At 31.0% G+C, this 25525-nt stretch overlaps 5 protein-coding genes across 6 annotated transcripts; 2 read left to right on the top strand and 3 right to left on the bottom strand.

The window, feature by feature from the left end:
• The first annotated feature begins 95 nt into the window (after positions 1-95).
• On the top strand, positions 96-1803 carry LOC109602616 (uncharacterized protein B0303.7). The gene is made up of 2 exons (XM_049965667.1): positions 96-717; positions 1291-1803. The coding sequence occupies exons 1-2, from the start codon at positions 148-150 to the stop codon at positions 1603-1605; spliced, it is 885 nt and encodes a 294-aa protein (XP_049821624.1). The 5' UTR covers positions 96-147; the 3' UTR covers positions 1606-1803.
• Positions 1804-3773: 1970 nt separating this feature from the next.
• LOC109602611 (ras-related protein Rab-32) lies at positions 3774-8976 on the bottom strand. Of its 2 annotated transcripts, none has more exons than XM_049961829.1 (5): positions 8607-8976; positions 4783-4999; positions 4546-4727; positions 4346-4489; positions 3774-4234 (listed from the first exon to the last, which is right to left on the bottom strand). In XM_049961829.1, exons 1-5 carry the CDS (start codon positions 8856-8858, stop codon positions 4124-4126), a joined length of 906 nt encoding a protein of 301 aa, XP_049817786.1. In that variant the 5' UTR covers positions 8859-8976; the 3' UTR covers positions 3774-4123. The 2 variants fall into 2 exon arrangements, with proteins under 2 accessions (XP_049817786.1, XP_019874587.1); XM_020019028.2 differs by lacking the exon at positions 8607-8976 and adding an exon at positions 6973-7611.
• Positions 8977-15698: 6722 nt separating this feature from the next.
• LOC109602607 (uncharacterized) lies at positions 15699-18191 on the top strand. The gene is made up of 5 exons (XM_049961828.1): positions 15699-16724; positions 16774-17004; positions 17058-17390; positions 17449-17640; positions 17695-18191. The coding sequence occupies exons 1-5, from the start codon at positions 16641-16643 to the stop codon at positions 18130-18132; spliced, it is 1278 nt and encodes a 425-aa protein (XP_049817785.1). The 5' UTR covers positions 15699-16640; the 3' UTR covers positions 18133-18191.
• Positions 18192-18266: 75 nt separating this feature from the next.
• Positions 18267-22125, bottom strand: LOC109602610 (probable peroxisomal acyl-coenzyme A oxidase 1). Its single transcript, XM_020019027.2, has 10 exons — positions 21866-22125; positions 21552-21711; positions 20531-20699; positions 20349-20472; positions 20051-20295; positions 19835-19995; positions 19616-19778; positions 19232-19566; positions 18919-19174; positions 18267-18865 (listed from the first exon to the last, which is right to left on the bottom strand). The coding sequence occupies exons 1-10, from the start codon at positions 21981-21983 to the stop codon at positions 18605-18607; spliced, it is 1992 nt and encodes a 663-aa protein (XP_019874586.2). The 5' UTR covers positions 21984-22125; the 3' UTR covers positions 18267-18604.
• A 1070-nt stretch (positions 22126-23195) lies between these two features.
• LOC109602614 (TBC1 domain family member 22B) lies at positions 23196-25211 on the bottom strand. The gene is made up of 3 exons (XM_020019035.2): positions 24979-25211; positions 24782-24921; positions 23196-24725 (listed from the first exon to the last, which is right to left on the bottom strand). The coding sequence occupies exons 1-3, from the start codon at positions 25038-25040 to the stop codon at positions 23521-23523; spliced, it is 1407 nt and encodes a 468-aa protein (XP_019874594.1). The 5' UTR covers positions 25041-25211; the 3' UTR covers positions 23196-23520.
• Between the last annotated feature and the right edge of the window lie 314 nt (positions 25212-25525).

Genomic DNA, 25525 nt, shown 5'->3' with positions numbered 1-25525 from the left:
CTTACAAATAAATAAACAAAACATAATAAACTAAATGACGTTAACGAATCTGTTATTTAATGCAGTGATCTGAGCCACAGCCGTGATTCATAACTGACATCCGTCAAATACCTTGTCCAATTTTAAAGATCAACAAGTTCGCGTGAAATGTTTACTACGCACAAACAAAAGTCGTCACAATCTAACACCAAGAAAAAACCACCACCCAGACCTCCACCCCCAAATTTATCGAAGTACAAAAGTAAGTCGACGTTCAATTTAAACAATCAACTCGATAATTTAATTGAATGGAGTCCGCCAAATTCACCAAAGGCAGAGCGCAGCCAGCAGTTCGGTGGCAGCGTGTCCAGTTCTTTTAGCAGTAGTACAAGTAGCCTAGCCTCAAGTAAGAAAAGCTTCGAATTCGATTTGCCAACAAATTGGCCAACAAATATACCAGTGATACAGACAACCATGAAGAACACCACAAGTGCTAATAGTAATCCAGTTAATGTGCCTTCGTTATTCGGACCAACGATCATACGTGCCAAAGAGGGAAAAAAAAATCTCAAGATTAAGCCAGACATCACATATTCTGTGTTTAAGGAGGCGGACTCGCCTCCAATGCCGAGTATACCTCCCCCAAGTCCTCCGAAGGAGGTGGCTGACATTGACACCCCCTATGGGATAGCAGAATACGATTTTCCAGCATCTCATCCTTCCGATTTAGGAATACAGGTGGGTTACATAATTGAATTTCGGTCCAGTTTTAAAATCAATTTTCCTGGAATGGGAAAGATCATAAAATTTAATGTTTTCTCTGATAACAAACACACACATGCATGTAACTAATCCATGTGTACATGTGATTAATTTAATTAATGCACTCACTGATAATTTTTTATCAGGAAACTTAAAAACCTATTATAAAATGATACATTAATAAGTTTTTTAATTCAAGTGTTACACTTGGAGAATATATTTATAGGGAATCAATGTACTTTACATGTTTACATCTTTGTTTTATTTAATTTTAAATTGTTTTGATGCAATGAACCAACTGCCCCTGATTGACATCAAATTTGTTTTGACTTTACTGAGTTGTTTTGTTGAATTACTCATTTAATAATAAAATAGCACATTTCTTAGAGTCAGCCACAAACATGTTTAAAAATTGCCCAATTTTTATTTTCACTTAAAAGTCCTTGTACACTTTGTTACAAATCTGAGGAAATTAGCCAATAAACAAATTCTTATCGCAAATTCAAACACCCAGTTGACTTTAATTTTTAAAAAATATATTTGTTACAGATTGGAGATGTGGTCTTTTTAATTAGAAGAATTAATAGTGAATGGTTGTATGGCAAAATAGTGGGAAAAGATGGGGAAAGGGAGGGAATGTTTCCTGCCAATTTTATCGACATTAAAGTGCCTTTACCGAACGAAAATAATACTGTGACAGCTTTATTTGAATTCCGTCCACAAATGGCTGGTGATTTGGCTTTGAAGCCGGGTCAACAAGTGACAGTGACAAGAATTGTGAACTCCGATTGGCTATACGGAACATCGAATGGAGAATCCGGACAATTTCCCAGTAATTTTGTTGATAGAATTCCAAAGATTTAATCCGTCTAATCATGTACAAAATTAATATTTTCAGAATGCAGGGTTTGGAGTATTAAAACATTGTGATCATATGATATAATAAATACATTACACATTGTGAATGTGATACTATGTGCCTAAATGGAAGGCTTAGTATAATTTTATTTTTGTAACATACTTTATTAATATAATTTTACTAATATACACACCATTATAGTTTGTTTTTCATTTTTATTGTGCCCCCAATAAATTAATTTCACAATTAATTAAGGTAAGTAAACGTTCTCCAGTTGTATCAGGCAGCAAACAAATTAAAAATGTGTTTTTAACAAGCATAAACTAGAATTACACATAAACTACGATAATTATAACTTTAACTGTCTTCAAACATTAAAACTGAAATATCTCAAAAACGACTGTGATAATAAAAATTTATCAAGGCACATTTTTTCTTCTAAATTGTGCAGACTCTGAAAAGATTAATAGTTTTAAAAAATATTCAGTGGTGTAGAAAATAGGGAAGAAAAAGAGGGAAACCCATATTATTATAATTGTTTTCAAACATTAAAACTGAAATATCTCAAAAACGGCTGTGATAATAAAAATTTATCAAGGCACATTTTTTCTTCTAAATTGTGCAGACTCTGAAAAGATTAATAGTTTTAAAAAATATTCAGTGGTGTAGAAAATAGGGAAGAAAAAGAGGGAAACCCATATTATTATAATTGTCTTCAAACATTAAAACTGAAATATCTCAAAAACGGCTGTGATAATCAAAATTTATCAAGGCACCATTTTTTTCTAAACTGTGCAAAGACTATGAAAAGATTAAGAGTTTTAAAAAATATTTAGTGGTGTATAAAATAGGGAAGAAAAAGAAGGGAAACCATATTACTATAATTGTCTTCAAACATTAAAACTGAAATATCTTAAAAACGGCTGTGATAATCAAAATTTATCAAGGCATGTTTTTTCTTCTAAATTGTGCAAAGACTGAAAAGATTAATAAATTATTAAAAAATATTCAGTGGTGTAGAAAATAGGGAAGAAAAAGAGAGGAACCCATATTTTATAAACATCTTGTATATATGATTCGTTTACAGTTGAATTCATAATGAATTAATTTAAATTTAGACGTTACCTTAGGTTAAGTCAAGGTTAAATTATTTTAAAAAATTAATATCATTCTAAACCATTAACCAAATTTTGAGTAATAAGTACTACACTCAAATATTTCATTTCTTAAAAGTACAAATGTATATTGAATTTATAACTGAATAATTAATAACTATTTAATTTTAATTTAGCCTAGATTACTTAATCTTAGACTAAATTAAAATAGGTTGGATTAGTTTATGAGTTTATTGTGAATTACTACTTTACATCTTTGGATAGAAACGTGATTATAATAATATTTCCAAAGGGTGACTTTTACTCTTTTATGGGGTGTTCAAACAGACCATAAAATCAAGTTTTTACTATAATGAATATATTTGAAAACTGATCAAAAGAATTACTTATTAACTTTATTAAACAACTTAATTCTTAATTTAAACCTTATTAAATCAATTTCTTTCATTGACATTAACTTATTATTGTTTAATATTGTTAATGGCTTTAAATTGGAGTAGGTTTAGTAGATAGTTACAAATGAGCATTGCAAATACGTGGGAAAAAGATATTAAAGTCTATCACAGTCAAACCTTAATAAAATCCTTCTATTGCGAAGGAAAAGTGTAAAGCTAATTTAGTATCTATCGAAAGTTTCAATATTTAAAGTGCAAACAATTGTAATAATGACATAAAAAGTGAAATGGTATTGAGTTCTTCCAGTATTAATTTTTAATGGAATCCTAGAAGACTTCCACTTGAAAAGAGGATTGGAACAGTCCCTTCTAAACACTTATCCAACAACCCATACAATGGTGTAAAGAATATGAAAAAATAAATAGTTTTAAAAAATATCCAGGACGAGAAGAAAGTGGAACTACCCAGAGTCTACCATACTGTGTCATTAAAGAAAAAGTTTATTAGAATGAATTGTATATATGATAAATTTAAACACGATTAGACCAAAGGTTACGAAGTTCTGAAAACAATTTTTGAAATTTAAATTTGAGACAGGAGAAAAAGATACAAGACACAGCAGACGACTAATATTAATTATGTAATGAAAAAAAAACGTCGACCATATTCAACAAAATATATTATTACAAAATATGAATACATCTACTATTTTTAAGTACAAACAAACTCAGGGTGAAAATTCAAAACAAAATAATTGCAATTTTGTAATTTTAAAAACAATATATTTTCTGTTGCCAAACAAAACAAATATACATTTTTCATTTTGTTCTAAATTCCGACCCGTACAATCTATATTAAAATAATCTAAATCTAGGTAAAAAGATTACAGAAAATTGAACATTGCACAAGATGTGAAACAAAGGGAAGCATTTAAGTAATGGTCACGATACGTCAGACCCTGCCTGAATCATATCAACAGTTAGCTGCTCAAAACACACATAATCATCATTGGTCAACAAGCACATTTTTTCCTCCCCTCATCATCATTATTCGAGTATTTGTTTAACGTGATCTGATCTTCATCTTTCTTATCGTTATTTAGTAATGCATCGTTGTTTAAAATCTGAAAAATATCACATTCTTAGAAACAAGATTATAGGCAAAGGTCAAATCAAAAATTCGCAGGTCAGTTATCAACCTGTTTGTAACAAATAAGCAAGTGTGATTTACTCACTGTTTGTACTAAGGCGTCGGCTGCTTCGTTAATGTTGATATCGTCTTTAGCTGAGGTTTCGAACCAAGCGGTGAAACCTTTTTCTTTGCAATACTCGTCCATCTTCGAAGGGACGTTCACAATACCTTCTTTGGGTTGATCACACTGAAAAAATGAATAACGTCGTCGTGTTAGGAAACCACAACACCTTATATCATTACCTTATTGGCTAGAAGAACACAGGGAATCGGCGATCCATCAGGAAGCTGCACTTTGGCGTCCAGATCCGATTTCCAGTTGGCCACTGAGTCCAATGTGTTTTTTCTTGTGACATCGAACACAATGAAGGCTCCAACTGCTTCTTTATAATAAACCCTGGTCATATTACCATATCTTTCTTGACCTAAACGTGTAATAATTAATGGATCAAATTGTAAAACATGTTTATGGTCGCTTACCTGCAATGTCCCATAACTGCAACCGTACCAACGTGTTTTCATCCCACGTTATCACTTTTAAAGCAAAATCCACCCCTATGGTTGCCCTGTAGTTCTGTGTAAAGAATTTGTGTACATATCTTTTGATTATTGACGTTTTTCCTGTTCCTAGGTCCCCAATTACTAAAATTTTATATAAGTGGTCTCTCGGTTTGTTTACAGATTGTTTGACAATTGACTGCAACAAAATTAATTTTAAATTAGATAATTAGCCTTAAACATTGTTTTGTCTGGCCAGGAGATTGGAGTTAATGAGATTATTCATGCCACCTCTGGCGTGGCTTAATTAATTGAAATCATTGCTATTTACTACGCATTAATGCATTCGCAACAAACAGATAAAGCGAAGAGAGAGCAAGTCTTCTAAATTCCGTGTAAATATTCGGTTTCAATTCTAGATTATTTCGATCACTTCACACTTTCCATTAATTCAGGACGGTGTCGATTTTCCTTGCGGAGCCTTGTACACATTATTCGATTACAATATTGATTACATTTACAATTTTAAATGTGTTTTATTTTGTTGAGAATATCAAATGATTTGTTAACACCGTTCATTAATTCAGACATGGCACTTTGATGGGGAGTTAAGAGGCCATAAATTGTAGACGATGTGTTATGTCATTTGTTATCTAGTTCTTACCATTCAGGTAGGAAAAATGGTAGATAAAGTTAACTTTGTATTTAATCTTCATGTTTATCTATTTTGCTTATCATTTTATTCTTCAAATAAAGAATAGGTATAATTTCGTTATCACCTAGTTATGTTAGTTTATGTTGTTAATTCATGATAATTATCATAAAATTATTTTGGGCATAAACTAACGATAATTAAATTTAGTCAATTGCAGTTATGTATCCCTTAATTTGGTGTTCATGATTTTTATCAATTTTATATTTTTTCTGCGTAGAAAAAATAACTTAACAATTTCTAACTTCTACCAGATTGAAGATGACAACGTCAAGGTCATCCTGAAACCTGCACCAACGAAGAATTTAAGTAATATCTTGTGCAAAATCCTGGTGCAACGTGTTTAAGGATGAATTAACCATTAGAAAGGGTCTTCATACAATTAATTTCATCAAAAAGTTGGATAAAATGGGTTCCACATAAATTAAGTGAGGTTAATAAAATTAGACGTTTAACAATTGTCAATTCTCTTCTTGCACGCAACGCAGATGAAATTTTTTCTGATCATATTGTTATATTGGGACGAATAATATATTAATTTTAAGAATAAACTAAATATTAATTAAATTTATGCAATTGCAGTTATGTATAATATAATTTGGCGTTCATTTATTATATAATAACCAACATCTGATTTGAATCAATTTCATAATTATGTAGCAGGAAAATAATAGTACTATAAATAATTTTTAACTTCTGCTAGATTAAAATTATGCATTGAAGATGGACAACGTCAAGGTCGTCCCGAAACCTGTATAAATGAAGAAATTAAGCAATATTTCGTACAAAACACTGATGCAACATGTTTAGAAATAGGTCAGTCTTTAAACTGCGATTAATTAATCATTAGAAAGAGGTCATACAATGAATTTCATCAAAAATGTTGATAAAATGGGTTCCACATAAAATAAGTGAGTTTTGACAATTGCCAATTATCTTCTTGCACGCAACGCAAATGAGCCTTTTACTGATCGTATTCTTACTATTGCATTATGTATCCTACAATTTGGTGTTCATAAATACATTTTTATTGTCCAACAACTAATTTTAATCAATTTCAAATTTTATACTGTTTACAAAGAACAATTTTAAATGATTAAATTGAGTATCCCGAAAAATAATAGCTCCTTATATTCCATATACAAATAATCTGTATGAGTAATTATAAATTTTACAATGTTTGATGTATCAAAAGTTAAGGACAATAATTTTAAAAAATATTTTATCATTAATATGTGACGCACTTAATAAGATAATTACACATACTTAAACAGCAGCAGACTGGAAATTTATTCCGTTTAGTCACGTCGTTAATATTGACACTGATTGATCAAAATGACGTGAACTGATTTTATACATTATCTCAAATGTTGAGATAACAAACTTATACATTACCCCGATATTATCTTTAGAGGAATTAGTTAAATCTGTACCGAAAAAACAAAGTTATTAAATTTTACCGTCTGTAATGTGGATGCGTCGACTATGAGTTCACCGTAGGCGGTCATTTTCTGTATGTTTTCCAACGATTTTGTGCGTCCTTTATAATCAGCGGAACCAAACTGACTGGTCTTTGCGATAACGTTCTCCGTGGACCTTTTATCTGATTTCGAGCCTTCGTTACAAGCCCAGCTCTCGGCTAAATTATTTTCGGAAGCTGATTTGGTTAATTTGTAGCTCTCGTCGCCTTCTGGCGTTTGTCGTTCCACACCGGCCGACGAATCGGACGAGGTTCCGGGCAACGGTATGGTGGCAGGGTCCGGTTCACTACAAGTCGACGCACCTTTCTTCAGCTTCAGCTTCTTCAAAAAGTGCCTACGTTTCGGCTTTTGCTGCTTGGGTTGTTTGACTGGCGCGTTGGTGTCTGGGCCTTCTTGTTCCTTCTCTGGATTTAAATCCTCACTTTTCATTTTATTCGGTTTGTTCACCACTTACATTACGTTGTCAGGCTTTCAACACTACTAAATTCTTATACGTTGTCTCATTCAGCGAGACCCGTAGTGGGGGTGAAACAAGGATATGCCCAGGATATCATGTAACGTCCAGCTTTTATTTCACCCACATTTACAGTTGTTTTCACTATTTTTTCATTTGATGTTGGACTTAATCAATCATGTCAGGTTTACTCTGTTTTACCAGCTATTTGCTGAAGTATATTGTTGATTTTCATGAGTTTGTTGTTAAGGTTAAACAAAATTTAATTTATCAAATAATAGGAATGTCTAAGGACGCTCTTGACTTAGGCAATAATTACAAATCTGCAGTAGTCACGTACAATAAATAAATGATAATAAAATCACTTAGATTTGTATTTAAGTATTATTTCAAATGGCTCTGGTAACAGAGAAGCCCCACACAATATCTTAAAACGATCTATTTCATGATTGAAGCCTTATTGTGTTTACAGCACTTATAAAGACTCAGTCAATACACTTGTGACCAGATGACAAACAGCTGTTTGTCTCGATTTATCGATTGGTAATATAAATGAAAATATTGTATTGTAATTCATCATTTGAAACGTTAATCAAGACGCTTAATAATAACCCTGAATATCTATGGAACCTTTTCAGATAACAACTGACGCCAGACTAGCTTGTGGTCACATTTGCACAAAAATACTTGGCACCAACTCTGTTTGAATACAGCTAATGCTGTGATTATAAATATCCATATCAAGTAGTATAAACAAGATTATACGAAAAATTTCATTAACGTCCTTTAATGATTCAATGTCCTTTAATTAACTGGCGTTTGTTACACAGTTCCCAAGCATTAACTTGAGGCCTATTTACTTAAGTAGGACAGACACGTGCTTCTAAGTGAAATTTGAGACAATCGATGGAATTAATCATTTTTAAACTTGGGGTGGACAAATTTATTAAAAGCTGTCTAATATTTGTTTAGATTAATTAGAAATCTTGAATATTAGTGCATTTTGTGAAGGAGGCTTTGAAAGACTATGACCTAGGTGTGTTAGAAGAACTATCATGTACTTAAAAAGCCAACAAAAATGTGGCACCAAATAATCATAGCACATGCGTTCATTACATAACAAATTACTAGCTTTGCATAGATAGTACACATTCCATACCATCTTTTTGTTGCCCATTTCGATGTTCCTTCGGTTGTAGAAGTCGTTAATGGTCGGCAATTGCACTGAATCAGCTGAGGATGCCGAAATATTATACGTATAAATATCGTTCTCGCACTTATTCGCACAGTTCCTCAACAAATAACGTTCCCGTCTCTTCGTCCTCTCTGATCTTGTCCGTCTGCTCAACCGTCTCTCAGTTGCTTCTTCGATCATCTCAAGATACACAATAATATAAAATTTTCGTTGCATTCATTAATACTACACATCGTTGATAACTGGCGGGACACTGACCTTAAATTATCAATTTATATGACACTGGTGTTGTTCGGATTTTGTGTAATTGTGAAAAATACGCCACACGGATTTGGGGGAACGACGGAATGGGCTTGGAACGAAAGTGGAACTGCGTGCTAAAGTGCAATTGGTATTTTACGACGTCTGCTTAAATAAATACATAAACATATTGGTTTATCTATTATTCATTCATATTCGGAACGGACGAAATTGCACACGATGCTAGAATTGTATGAAGGTAATAACAGGTAATGTTAATGCAAAAATCAAGCTTCCACTTTCAACGTTTTACGTTTCTGATGAACACAAAATAATTTTTAAAATAACAGATATAAATGGTTGTGTTTTAACGTATAATGAAACTAATTTTATTTCAATTTTCTCCAACTTTTGGTGTCAATATTTTAGTTCAAAAATGTTTGCAAATATAGGAACTCACATTAATATGGCAATTCAATTGTATCCTTTGAAGAAAAAATATATCACCCATTGTTAATTTTTCTCTTTACAACTCCAAATTATTAATAACACATTTAGTACAAGATGGCTTTAAGTGTAACACTTTTCCCTCTATACATGTATGTATCAGTTATTTTTAGCTTCTATTAGATTGAAATTATAAATTGAAGATGGATAATCTCAAGGTCGTTCTGAAGCTTGTATCAGCAAAGAATTAGGCAATATCTCATACAAAATCCTGGTGCAACATATTTAGAAATAGGTCAGTTATTAAACTGTGGTGAATTTATCTTTAGAAAGAGGCTTCACACAATTAATTTCATCGGAGGTTAATAAAATTAGACGTTTGACAATTACCAATTCTCTTCTTGCACGCAATGCAAATGAGCCTTTTATTGATCGTATTGTTATATGGGTCGAATAATTTATTATTTTTAAGTACAAACTAAATATTATATAAATTTATTCAATTGCGGTTCTGTATAATTTAATTTGGAGTTCATAAATTAATTTTTTATTGACCTGATTTTAATCAATTTCAAGTTTTGTATATTTGTTCACAAAGAATAATTTAACAATTTTTAAATAATTAGAATGAGTAGCTCGAAAAATAATAGTACTATAAATTAATTTTAACTTCTACTAAGTTGAAATTATGCATTAAAGATGAACAACGTCAAGGTCGTCCTGAAACCTGTACAAATGAAGAAATTAAACAATATCTCATATCAAATGCTAGTGCAACATGTTTAGAAATATGGAAGGCATTAAATTGCGGTGAATTAAACATTAGAAAGAGGCATCATACAATGAATTTCATAAAAATGTTAAAAATGAAGTTAATAAAATTAGACGTTTGACAATTGCTAATTCTCTTCTTGCACGCAATGCAAATGAGCGTTTTATTTATTGAATTGTTATATGGAACGAAAAAAATATTATTTTTAAAAATAAACTAAATAATAATTAAATTTATTCAATTGGAGTTATGTATAATATAATTTGGTGTTTATAAATTCATTTTTTATAGACCAACATCTGATTTTAATCAATTTCAAGTTTTGTTCTGTTTACAAAGAATAATTTAACAATTTTTAAATAATTAGAATGAGTAGCTCGAAAAATAATAATACTATACATTATTTTTAACGACTACTAGGTTGAAATTATGCATTGAAGATAGAAATAAGTCTGTCATTAAACTACGATAAATTAATCATTATAAAGAGGCTTTATACAATAAATTTCACCAAAAGTTAAACAGATATATACATTAAGTGAGATTAATAAGATTTGACAATCGCCAATTCTCTTCTTGCACACAACGCAAAGGACAATTCTCGTCCTCTGGACAATGGATTGAAGCAGGTAAATCTGGTGGAAGCTTCAAAATGATAAACTGTTTCACCATTTCTCAATCTGTTTTTTTTATTGCCCAAATTTTTACATAATAAACAGTTCAATTTTCAAGCAGATTCTAAAAAAATGAGTTTCAAGAACCCATGGCCAAAATTAGTTGATTATGTTGATAATTAATTTGTTATTTTAAAAAATTAAACGTTAAAAATGGTACCTTATATGAATAAAAAATTTGTTGTTCTTAAATTGTTTTTTTTATATTAACCTTAACTAGATTGTATATTATGCACATTAGATTAAAATACAAATTAAAGTGTCTCTTGAAAGGTACTTTTATATAATCATTATAAACCAACCAAAATTAATTAAAAAAATGGTACAAACATTTTCTAAAAGTTAATTTTGATTTAAATTTATAGATGTGTCACGAATCTGAAAGAATCACTTTCAAAAACCCAGAACTTTTTATCGTGGACAAAATTTGTTGTTTATATTGATAATTAATTTTATATTTTTAAAAAATTAAACGTTAAAAATGTTACCTAATATGAATAAAAAATTTATAAAACTGTATTTAGAAACTAATTTTTATATTTTTAGAAGAACAGAAATGAAAACAATAGTTATAACAAATGTTTCATTAATAAGTTTGGATCATATTTTACATTGTTGTTATTTTACTAAAATTAGCACATTTATTATTCCTAAATTGTTTTTTTTTATATTAATCTTACCTACATTGTAGATTATACATATTAGAAGCTATTTTTTCTATTAAAATACAAATTAAAGTGTCTCTCGTAAGGTACTTTTATATTATCATGTTAAAACAACTAAAATTAATTAAAAAAATAGTACAAACATTTTCTAAAAGTTAATTTTGATTTAAAATTATAGATGTGTCACGAAATTATTTGTGAGTTATTTTTTTCCTATATCTATATCAGATTTAATCAATTAAATTTATTTAAAAACATATTTATTATATTTTGTATTATTGTTCAAACTTGACCTTAACTAATTTGTTAATAATTATAGCTAGTTCAAATTAAATATAAGATTAGTTAGATTTAAAAATTTAAAATATTTTCTAAAGGGTTATTAATTGTTTAAATAAATAACTTTATTATTAATTATCCATAATATTTAAAATTATTGTATAGAAGAAAATTGACATTATTATTGTACAAGTTAAAATTAGTTCATATCTTGTTTAATTAAACTATTTACTAAAAAAACATTTATTTGTGCCTTCATCTGCAGTTTATTTACACAAATAAGATAAGGTTCATAGAACTTTTTATTTGTGTATTTTCTACCGTATTGAAAATGTGATCCAATTAACAATTAAATTAGATAGTTCGTTAAATATTATATAATTTTAAACTTACTATAACCTCAGATAAACAAAACCAAAATAAATCGAAATAATCATCACATAAAGGAGCGTGTATTTGTGGAGCATGGAGTAAATGTCTTTTCCTGTACGGACCGTAAAAGCAACAATTGTCCATTATGCATATAATAACAACATTATTTATAGAATTATTTACAAGTACATATTTATAATTGTACTGAATGGAATACTGTTCTTTAATCTAGTGTTTTGTTTATTAAAATTTTTTCTTATGACCGAACATAACAATATGAAGGGAAAATAATGTGACTAATTTGTGGACTCACCATTTCAATGTTGTATTCCGTATTTTTTGGCACTAAACATTTGTTGGTGGGGGAGCACGACGAATTTTTTTGTACAGTATCCGTATTTTTCGAGTGTCGAATCGTCACCGTACGGACGATAATAGCTGCTCCCATATGAGACAAATGTAAAAGAACAATTCAGTAATACATTATATTTTAAGTCAACACGAAATTGATAAGATGGGACAGTTTTTGTGCTCACCGAGATAACAGGCAATGTTTACAGTAAACTTTTGTATCGGTTAAGTTCACGCATTTTGAAACTGTAGTGTTTTTAGACCAATTATACGGATTTCAATTTGTCGCAATTAGCACCTTGTGCCACGCTCGGTATCGCTCGTACGATGACAAGTGTGCGCAAGTACGTGTAAACGTACGTTACTTATCTGTTATCTCTTGGATCTGCGCTGCATTTAATTGATTTTTACCAAATTTGCATGATGTGCATACAAATTAATCATTTAATAAACACAAAAATGATTTATGAAGATTAATATACAAATTAATATTTTTGTAATTAAAGTCCCAAGTTAAGAGAAATCGAATTGGATCCATATTTTACAATATATTATTATTGTTTTAAATATTTCACAGTGCTGGCTGATGATTTAATATTATATTTTTATATAAACATAATTTGAATGGTTTAAATATTGAATTATTTGCATAAGTAAGATAAAAAATATGAATAATTTATTTGTAATTGCTTAAACAAGTAATTTACACGAAAAAACCCATTATATGGAAATGTTATTTATTATATGTATAATATAATATGTATATATGGAAAAATAGCCAAAAAGTCATATTTTAGACTGATTTTTTTAAATTGTGGAGGAATGACAGACGAGTATTTTAAATTACTATATAAATCGAGAATGTTTGTTTAAAGACTTTTAAAACTATAAGTTGATGTATAAAGAGGACAAATCTTTGCAGAAATTAAATGAAAATGAGGCACCATCTAGTTCCTCGTTTAAAACACAAACACTTTCTCACAAACATGAGAGTTAGTAACTTTTGTAGCTAATAAATTATTAAAAATTTACTACTTTTAAATCTACTACGACAAAAGAACAAATTACCTACATTATTATCTAGATTATTTTCTTCTTAATTTAGGAGCTGAAAGTAATGAATAAGGTGAACATTTTGTTATATATTTCATAGAAGAATTTAATTCAAATTTTGTCTCCAGATTGTGATTTCTCTCACTTTGTAACATCATCTACAAAGATTAAAATGGCGTAGAGAACGACAGCTTTGGGTTGTGGAATGAAATAAGGCTGCATTCAGCGATGTCCTGATATTGCGTGTCAGAAGATACTGAGAACAATTTTATAAGGAGAAAATAAGGAGAGTTTGACAATGTCTGGAATTGTTCGAAAGAATTTTACAATTCTCGTGTACTTCCCAACCAGTGATTTAAAGAAGAATGAATTTATTCTTTGACACTTTTTTCTTACTGTCTCCAGATTGTGCTTCCTCTCACTTTGTAACCTCATCTGCAAAGATTAAAATGGTGTAGAAAACGACAGCTTTGGGCTGTCGAATAAAATAAGGCTGCCTTCAGCAATTTTCTGATATTAAGTGTCAGAAGATACTGTGGACAATTTTATAAGGAGAAAATAAGAGAGTTTGACCATCGTCTATCTGAAGTTACTGTTTGGAGGGCCATTGCTTTTGATGGTCAGTCACCTTTAATTTTTGTTATTAGAGATAATTTGACTGTTCAGAAAAATAGCCTCTACCTTAGAATCCTTCAAAATCCAATTTTCTAACAAGACAATGTCTGACATATTGGTCATCTTTAATTTTTATTAGAGATAATTTGACTGTCCAGAGAAACAGGCTCTACCTTAGAACCCTTCAAAATCCAATTTTCTAACAGGACAATGTCTGTCTGAGTTACTTTGTACATGTATTTTGGCGACTAGACAAACAATTAATAAACAAAATTTAAAATTAAATATTTTGCAAGATATTTTGGGACAGGGTTTAATTCAAATTTTGTCCAGACAAAATAAAAAATATATTTCAATGTTCTATACGTTTTTTTTTCTTGTTTTTTTTATCACACATCTTTAAAACGACAGAGATGTTACTTTAATCTTACATATTAGTATGACTTACTCATAATAGTAAGACTTTATTCTTAGTAGGATTTATATTATTTTATTGAATAACTTATTTTCAGTGAGAAGAAAGAAACATTGCACTCCAGAGAAGAGGGAAATAATAATTAATGAAAAATCATGGTCTAGATATTGCTGACATTGTTAAAATCTTAAGATGCACCAGAAAAATGGTTTACAGTAATTATGAAACAACACACTCAATTGAAAATATAATAAGAAAACGTTCCAACAAAGAACAATTACTTTTATAGACAAATTGGAAGAATTAGTAAACGAAATCCTTTCTTGTCTTCTAAGTAAATAAAAAATTAATTAATTGAGTCATACAATATCAGTGTGTCTAGGAGAACAATTTGACGTCGACTGAATGAACAAAACTTGGAAGGATGTATTTCAGTAAAGAAACCATTGATATCAAAAAAGAATATTGGAATAAGACTAAAGTTTACTCAAAAATATATTAATTATCCTTTGAACTTTGAAACATGGTGGAGGAAACGTTATGGTGTGGGGTTCCCTTTCTTGGCATAGTATAGGACCATTACAGTAAAATGAACCGTTTCATGTACATAAATATCATGGGGAATGTAATGGAACCATTTACCAACGATAATTTACCATCTATGCATGATAATGATCCGAAACAGCGTCCAAAGTTGTTCATAATTGGTTAAAAGATAATCATGTGGATGTTCTCGATTGGCCAGCGCAAAATCCGGATCTAAATCCAATTGAAAACTTATGGAACGACATGAAGTCTCAATTAAAACACAATAAACCATCAAGTTTAGATGAATTGTGATTATTAAATATTGTGCATTTCCTAATTAACTATAAACACACTACTGTATATTTAAATAACTTACCTTGGAAAATTTGTGTTTCAAAAATATGCATTTTAAGTAATTTTTAGTGTCTTATCAAGGATTTTTTGCTTAATTAATAATTATGGTATATACAACACAAAATTTCATCAAATGTGGACATTTATAATTTAATGATATTGTACGTAAATTATACGAAAAATGTAACATATGATTTCCAATTTACATTTATAAATTATTTAAATATTAGACATAATTCTACCACATTCATTCTATTATACATAATTATTTCAAATGCCCACGTTTCTAACATATTAGATACATTGTTATAATCCAGTTTTATATTATTATGTATATTACATTAGATCACAATTATAGTTGTCTGCTTTGTACCTTAATGGTTAGAACTTCCTAATCATTAATCGATTCCAAACCGCTCCCACACACTAACGTTGATATAATTTAAGTTTATTAATAATGTAGAAGTTGTCATGGATACTACAGAATGCAATCCGCAGTGGAACCGTAAACACTCAACATTATGCATTTAATTAATGAGAAAACAAATGCATTTAATCACACTAAATTATGTCGCGATTGTGTTTGTGTTGATGTTTATATCGTGCCTTATATTATGTGTCTTAAAAATTATATGGAAGCGCAGAAGGAAAAAGACGAGGGGGAATGTATTAAGCGACAGAACTTTGGTGTTATTTACCACTAAATCTGGAGTGTACTTGAGGAAAAAGAAGTTTTCACAAGAGAACTGTACGTTTTTAAAGAGACGTCGCAGAGTTGGAGTCTCGACGGAATATGATATTAAATTTTGTGATGTCGTACTGAAAAATGTAAATCGCTTTTGATGTGTTATTGTCTGTGATATATGTTGTCTAAAATGTATTTTTTGAAGAGTAGTTTTACATTATCTTTACCTTTAAATACTTTTATATTTATTATTGCCACTTATTGCCATATTATGACCCACCTTTTTAATAATTAATAAACAAAAGTATACGAATTAATATTTTAATTCACCAAACTCAAGATGGACTTCCTAAATACACAACGAAACAACAAAAACTGTCTTCTGTTTCTACATATTGTAAAATTTCCATGATGCATCCATATAATAACAATTGCTGGTGAATGGGCCGGGGAATTTAAAATGGGGTTCGGTATTATTTATCTCAATTAAATAATATCCTTTAGCTTTATAAGTGAGAGCGGCATTTGAGACCATGCCGCTATAAATAATGGGTGAAACCAAAGTCACTCTTGAATTTTTACAAAATTTATTTAAAGAAATCGAGCCTACTGTTACAGTTGAATCGTACGAGGTATGTATTATATAAATTATCATTACGTCATCCCTATTAGTTGGTTTAGGAGTCATTAGGTTCGGAGAGAGGCGACAATTACACGGCCAGCTTGTACCGAATCGAGTTGAAAGGTTATTCACACAAACCTGATGAAGAGAAGGAACCGTGGAGTAAATCTCTGATTTATAAATGCCTTCCCGACAGTCCTGTGAGAAGGGAGGCGTTCAAAAGTGAGAAACTGTTCAGAAATGAAGTTGCTTTCTACACCAAAGTGTTACCGTTGTTTCAGAAATTCCAAGTAAGTACGATTTCCCCTAGAGCTTTTTAAAAAGTTTAGACGTACATTTTAAGGATGAGAAAAAGTCGGTTTTGCCGGTTACCTTCAACGCAACACCAACCTGTTACTACGCAAAGGACAACCTTATTGTCTTGGAAGACTTAAAATCTATTGGTTATGAAATGGCAGACAGGAAAGTTGGTCTAAATTTCAAGCAAATAACTGCTGTCTTAGACGAACTGGCGAATTTCCATGCCATTTCATTGGCTATCAAAATTTTACATCCGCAGGAGTTTTACATGTTGCTGAATGCTCAGGACGGAATCAGTGAAGGGTTATTTATTAAAGAAAACGAAGAATGGTATCGAGACTATTACAAACAAGCCATTCAAAACGTTTTAGACATGGTAACTTTCGTCAAATATTATACAAGTTGTTGTAAAGGCAAAGAGATGGTATTTTTAGGCGTCAAAGAAGTTGTCGAAGTTGGAGTTGGGCACAACGATTCTGAATAAGTTTGCTAACTTCGCCAATGACTCGTTCTTTCAAAAGATGATTGACTTGGTAACAGATACTGGACCATTGTCGGTGCTTTGCCATGGAGACTGCTGGACCAATAATATCTTATTTAAGACAGACGAAACGAAGAATATCCAGGTACACCATTATATAAATCGCGACGTGTTAATACTGATAAAAATGTATTTTTAGGTTTGTTTCATCGACTTTCAATTATGCAGACATGGCTCAATAGCTCTAGACTTGGCCAACCTAATCTACTGTTGTACCACTAGGAATTTAAGGGACCTGCGGTTAAATGAGATGCTCAAACGTTACCACAGCATATGCTTCTCATCCCTCAGTATTCTGTTACAAAACACGCCTTGTGAGGATCACAAACTCAACAACAAAGAATATACGTATCAACTTTTGATGTCTGAGTTTAGGAAATTTGCTTTGTTTGGGATGGGATTGGCCATTGACATTATACCCATATCTACATGTGACAGTGAGGAAGCACCCGATATGTACGAAAACGAAGAAATTGAAGACTCTAACTTTCTTATACCAACAATTACCACGAACGAATTATGCTCAACAAAAATGGTCAATTTAATATGTGAACTGTTTGATAATGGAATATTATAATTTATCTCTTATTTATTAACTTTATTATAGAAGAGTTTAATAAAAGTTTGTTTAATGTCTTTGGGTTTTGTTCAAAAATAAACTAAAACAAATTTATTTGAAAGTTTACTATTGTATTATGAAATAAAACGCGATTTCAATAACAATGTTTATATTAACATAATATACATATTACAATTGGATGGATATACTTTTACGTAATAGAAATATAACAAAAATGTAAACGTACAACAAATAATAAAAAGTATAAAAAAGTATAGAATTATCTATATTGCACTCCTTCCTTTTACCCTACCTAAACTAAAAGTTGCTTAATGACAAATATATATTGTAAAAATATATATATAGATATGATGGAGGGACTAATGAGAAGTAAATAATACTATAAACAATCAGCAGTAAGTTGTATAAAAAGTGTAACAAAATATCTGAGTATAAAAATATGAAGTAAAAATTCTATAAAATTCGCTATTCAAAGGTTGGCTTTGAGGAATGGTTTAAGATGAAGTTTAAAGGATTTGTTAACCGGTTCTGCGTTCAAAGGACTCTTTTGAGCTTCCTCAAACAATCTTTCGTATACGTTTCCATCATAAGCACCAAGAGCTGAGCTCAATACTTCATCTCTGATATCGAAACTATCCACAATACCGACAGCATTGGGTCTAATTCTTGCTAACAATTCCTCCAGCCAGGCTTGAAGTGTTTCAATGTCGTTACCTAGTGCTTTGGTGAACTGAAAATGAAAATAACAGTAAGAGATATATAAGTTAATTCTCTTAGTCTTACTCTTAATAGATCTCCAGTCATTCTGATGGCAGTATTTACGGCGTACAGCTCAAGAAGGTCAATTAACACACTCTTTAAGGATGGTGAAATGTTAACTAGGCTGTGGACTGACTGGTAGAAAATATCCACAAGGAATGTTCTACAGTGAGCATCAGCAGCACTGACCAACTCTAATGAAGTTTCATTCCAAGCATCTTCAAAAGATCTACCTCTCCTAACTCTTTCATTGATGTGTTTACTGGCCAAATCAATTTTTCTGTAATTAAAAATACGTTATTAAATACAGACAGATTTTAGTAGTTTTAAGGCTTACCCTGCAGCTACTTGTTGGATGGCAGAAATGATCCACTCCACATTTTTCTCAAAAGGCTTATTATTAAAGAGTGCGGTGTCTAAATATTTAACAGTTGGCAGTTTATTAAGATTGGTCTTGTTCTGCCAAAGTTTGATAAGGTATCTGGCAGTTTGAAGCAAAAGCACAGTGTTTTCTCCTTCATAGGTGCACATGGCAGTTACCAAACCATAAGTGGAAGGTAAATTTGAGGCTGTCATGTAACCATGTCCACCACAAGCCAGACGAAGAGTCTCAATAGCCAAGGCACAATCGGCGGTAGTCACAGCTTTAAGGCAACATGCCAAGGCATGCAACTGAAAGTTTTATCTTATATTTGTGTTAACTGATGATTCAGGAACTTACTTCTGGTAAATTATCTAACTGTCCGGACTCTAGCTCTCCGGTAACGTTGTTGTAAATGTCCCACAACCAAGTGGCACTGTACTGAAAGGCGAAGCAGGTGGCGATTTGCGGGAAGAGTTTGTATTGCTGCGTTACATAGTCTATAATTTGTGGCTCAGGTGCACTGAAACAGCCAACAATTAATACTTTAAACTTAACATTATAGTTGAAGACCATTACTTAGGTTTCATTTCCGATTGGTGTCTGACTGCGCTGTATCTAGTGGCAATGGTGGCGGCTTTTTTCAAAAACGTGGCGGCATCCTGCACTAAAACGACTCGTACAAAAATCATCGTGCCGTAAGTCAATTTACTACTGGGTGATTGCACGTACGTCCCGTCCTAAAAATAAACCAGCTGTATCACGAGTAAAACAATCAATAAACCGTTGACTTACGGGCAAAACTTTGTTGTTTTTCATCAACATGTTAACGCGTGGAATTCGAACGTTGTCGAAGCCCAAATACCCGTTGTTTGTGCTGTTCATGCCCAACTTACAACCTATTTCTCCTATTTTAATACCGGGTAAAGGCATGTGGGTTTCTTCGTCTCGTAGCTGGACTATGAAAGGGTGAATGCCGTGACATTTGCCCTGAGTGTAAAGTTGTGCGACGACGACAGCATAATTTGCTGAGTGACCCACTGGAATAAACAAAATAAATACTGTTGATTTATAATTATGTTTCAGCACTTACATCCCCCAGGCCACCACTTGTAAGAAGTCAGTGTGGGGCTATTTAGAATAAATTCCTCAGTTTTTGGGTCGTAGGTGGCAGTTGTTTCTAGGCCTCTAATAAACGTGCCGTGTCCTAATTCCGTCTATAAATCATTTAGTTAGTTAGCAACAAATAACTAATAAATCACAAAACATTCTTACTTGTGCGTATGTGCCTATAATTTGACAAGTCCAAGCCTTTTGTATCCATTCAGCTTGTTGTTCTATAGTACCTTGCCCCATAACTGTGGGTATAAACATGACGTAGTGGAGTGTTAGAGGATTTCCGTCTTTTAAAACGGCAGACCCGAGTTGACCCCCCAAAATTTCCCTGAAATAGTTCAAAATTATTTTTTCTAAGGTTTATCAATTAATAAAACATTGATTTTCGGGTACAAGTCTTGTAATATTTGGTTTAATTTTCAATGTTTGGCATTGTTAGAAGGGACAATTATTTTAAGACTCATTATTAATTAAACAATAGCAGGAAATACTATTAATTGTGACTACTATTGTAAACCATGTAAGTATATAATTGTTGTAAACTATAAAATTCACGATAATGTTATATATAATTACAATGTAAATGTAACCTTAATTTGAGAAATAAACGATTCTTTAATGGATAAAAAATCAATAGAAATAATTATAGTGTATAAATGTGCTATTAACAACAACAAGTGACTATACCACTTGTATTGTACTTGATACAGTTATACATAAACGAGTTTTTAGTAACAAAATATACGTACAAGTACGTGTTAACATACATAGACGGTATTAAAATTCAAATATAATTGCTTTAATTCCTAAAACTTTATAATTTTAATGATGTCATACGCATAATTATATGGCAAACTAATTTGCAGCCTTAAATAATAATTTTGGTCGCCAATATGATCATTCACAAAGTTCAAAGTATTTATTGCAAATCATTAATTTATTATAATCATTTTTTGTGAGATAAGTTCCAAACCTGACAATTTATTTTTATTATCGCATTTGCGTATATTTGTTTGTTTAACTCCTTTAAATGCAACAATATTATCTGTCACAAACTTATGAAAAACAGTAATATAATTAGATAAATTAATCTAGTCATAGTTCAAGCAGTCATATCAAAGTTCAAAGTACTTCATTGACGAAAACCGTCTCTTTTTCACCCTTACATTAACAACCTTACCTAAAGTTTTCCATTCCCGCTTTCCCCTCATTCTGTAGTTCCTGCACTTTCCTGAAAAGTGCACAGGACTTCCTGACTGCCTCCTCATACTTTTCCTTGTGGCTCAGGTACTCCAGAGGAACTTTGGATTGTAATTCGGGATCATTCAGAAAGAAATCCTCTGCAAATAAACAAACGCGAAATTAGACAAGTTTTTTAACTTAAAACAAGATAAACCAGTTAAAAATGACAACAATTAAATAGAAAGTTTGGATGATCACGTCGACGAATTAATTTTATTTGTACTTTAATTGATCAACAATAAAAAAATTTACCTCTGGCTTTTCTTTCGGCAGTTTTGCTTTCACCCCCGTCCAACAAATGCGTTAATTCCAATGTGTTAAAAGTACACTTTTTGCGCTCTTTCACCAAATCTGGGTTAATTTTGGCCATGTTTATTCCCCGTTTGGATGTAACTGATTTAAATTGCACCAACAAGAATTTTTATCTGCACTGCACGAAGACCAGAAAATTGTGACATAGATAAGTTGTCTGTATGTGATATATTATTATTTTGATTAGTTGTGAACGTCACTTGACTGATTTGTCAAGTGTGTAGACTTGACGTATTTTACGAATGTGGTACTCGTTTCGGCGTTTCGATAACAGATGGACACGGATATTCAGACGGCGCCATCTCTAGAGTGGAAACATAATTTTTGTAACAAATCAAAATTTTATAGGTATAGTGGTGGCCAGAAAAATAGAACAAAATTTTAAAAAAAGATTTAATTCAAAATGTATATAAAAAACGTATTTCAATATTCTATATTATTTTATTGCACTTTCAGTGCCAATATTTCATTAAATCTATGCCTCGCCGTTTATAGGACGTCGTAACGAACCCAACAAAGTATTAAAAATTTTTAAGCCATATATATTTTATTTAATAAATATATATATTTTTTAAATATGTGCTATTTCTGTGAGCAGTCATATTGCTCATTTATTTTGTTTAAAATTTAATTTAAGTGAAAATAACTTTAATATATGTACAAAATGAATAATTGTAGAAGGAATTATAAAGTAAAATATTTTGATTGTATTTAATTAGACGTGTGCTATTTCTTTGACCACCACTGTATATTTAAATCTTAATCTCAAAGAAAAATATCAAAACAAATATTATCTAAGTTAATAGTAAATAAACAAAACAATATAAATGCAATTATGTAATCACGCAGTAAGTATCAATATAGAGTACTTGCACTGTTCTAGTTATACTATTAGACATATGCATCTCAAAATTGCATCATAATTAAATAAAATAATAATATATATTCTTTACGCAATTATGGGATTATACTAGATGAATTTAAAACTGTTATTTATAATAAAATTGTGTAAACTCAGATTTACGAATAACAATTACGTTAACAGCTTGGAATAACAAGCAATTAATCTTTATTTTTATTCCTAAAACTTTTAAGAGCATACACACAATTACTCAACCTTCTAATATTTCAACATTGGTAGATTAACATGTTTGTTGTGTTATTTTTCATTTCAAGTAAAATAATTTAATTCAGATAAATTAATTTAATTCAGAGATTGAACAAAAATATCCAGTACAATATTTAAATTTTGTAATAAAATATTCTAAGCCTGAATTAAGAATGATTTATTAATCTAATATGTATAAATCAGTAACAAATCTACATTAAATTTACTTATACAAGGGTCTTGTAAATGAATCACTGGATTATTCTAGGTAATTGACTGGAATTTACCAGTTCCAGTGTTAACACAGTCCCATACAAATTCAAAAATCCATCAAACGTCTTAAATTTGTACTCCAGTCATAACAAGTGATATTATATGAAAATTTATTAATCACATTAGATTTTAATATATAAAAATATTTGAAGTCAATATTTACAACAAGAACAGAACCAATCGAATATGAAAAATTAAAACGTAAAATATGCACTCAACTATCGCCAGTATTACATAAAAGGTGATTTGGGGAATCAGCGAACATAACTTTCAGTTTGTAGGCTTCCGCCACCAAAAGGCTTATCTGTGAACTGGTCCATGATTGTGTCGGTAAATTTTGTAACAACATGAGTAAACCTTGAAAATCTCTTTCCCTCATCAAATTATCTTTCCAGTACAACAAGAAAGCGGCACATACATATAATTGAAACGTAGCAAAGCAGTCATTCTCAGCTAAGTAAGTGTCCCACAGTCTTATGGTGCATCGTAATGGAAGCTCTCTTGTTAATAAATTATTCAACCAACGAAAAGAAAATTGTAGGTAACTAACGTTGTGCTGTTTTAAATGTTTATGCAAAGTCTCATCGACTCGTTTAATCAGATCTTCAAGTTGTAATACCTTCTTCTGAATTCCAATTTGTGCAAAAACATAATTGTCCTGTATTCCATCCAAAAACTTAGACAAACACCAAAACGAATCGGCTTCTATAATCTTCAACTTTTCCTTATCCAGTGTGTCAACATTAAACGTTTCAAAAGGCTGGTTGTCTGATAAATACTCTTGCAAAAAAACTACATAAAAAGGTGTAACTAAGTCATTAATTCCCTGAACGTATCCAGAAGCGGGATGACGAATGGACCATATGAATAAAATACGTTCGAACATAATTTGAACGGTTTTCTGTTGAAATAATGGAATAGAGGGATTCATTCTTGGCACATCTATGTTAATTTGGTGTTGAATGTCACGGTTTGTTTCATCATGATCAGTGTAATAATATTTATCCACCAAAGTCCAATAGTCTTGTCTTTTTCTTTCCAGGACGCCGTTCCTTCGTTCTAAATTTATGGGTAAATAACCAGATAACAACCTCCAAGTTATGGCTCTCACTTTAACAGGTATACCAGACCAACTCAGTTTGCACAAATCTTGGAGTGATGGTGAGTTGACTAACAGTTCCTCAAATCTGCCCAGCTTTTGCAGTGTATCCTCCTCTTGTGGGGGATTTAGATTCACTAACTGTTGAGGTCTTCCAGGTATTCTACTCCTAACAGTTTCAATTTCTGGTGTAACAGTAAGCGGCTTATTTGCTGGTGTATCACTTGTGGACACAGAGTTTTCTTCAGTTGTAGTATTTCGATGAGTATTTAACACATTTAAAGCTGCTGATTGTGATACTTTCTTTGATATTTTGGTGTCTGGAATTAAATAATCACTTGCACGTTTAAATAAACAGCAATTTTACTCGACTTACTTTCTAAGCTTGATATCACACAAATATCATCATCGTCCATGTCCCAGGCATCACTGACTGACGCCTGGAAATCTTGAAATGATGTGGTACCAGCAGGTTTCGCTTTACTATTTGGTTTAACATCTCTTTTCGGGCTCGGTCTGGAACATTCAGACGAAAATTTTTTGACATTCAACTGTAAACACCAGTTATTTTACCTTCCAGGCACCGTTTTTATGTTCTTTTTCCAAAACGATGTCTTATCCGAATCGCCCTCCATTCTAACTACACTAGTTACTCAAGTACTTCATTGAATCCATTATTTTGAAAGGACACAGCCCAAATCCGACCGAGAATTATTTTCTTTTAATGGCTTTTTAGGTTAGGTTTGCTACGAAACAGACGTGTCTAACGTGACGTTGATAAATAATTATACGGGGGCATTTGTTGTTATAAAATTATACAGTACTATAAAATCAAAGATGCTGAAGGCTTTAAATTTACAAAATATTAAACAAAACAACCGACCTGCATTTTTATTTGTGGTTACTTCTTTTTGATTTATTTTTTATAAATTAGTTTATATTAAATTAACTAATATATATTAAATAATTTGTTGACAATTTTGAGACTATTTTTATATATTTTAACATTATTTTGTGACTAGGTCTGCCATAAAAGTATGGAAAATATGTTGTTTAACAAGTTCAAATTACCATTTTAATGGTCGAAAGTAAAGATAAAACATACGTTCGTAAAAACAAT

Source organism: Aethina tumida, chromosome 1 (assembly GCF_024364675.1).
Source record: "Aethina tumida isolate Nest 87 chromosome 1, icAetTumi1.1, whole genome shotgun sequence".
In the NCBI taxonomy this organism is placed as follows: domain Eukaryota; kingdom Metazoa; phylum Arthropoda; class Insecta; order Coleoptera; family Nitidulidae; genus Aethina; species Aethina tumida.
The sequence above is the reverse complement of the archived record's forward strand: the minus strand, read 5'-3'. Positions and strand labels throughout refer to the sequence as shown.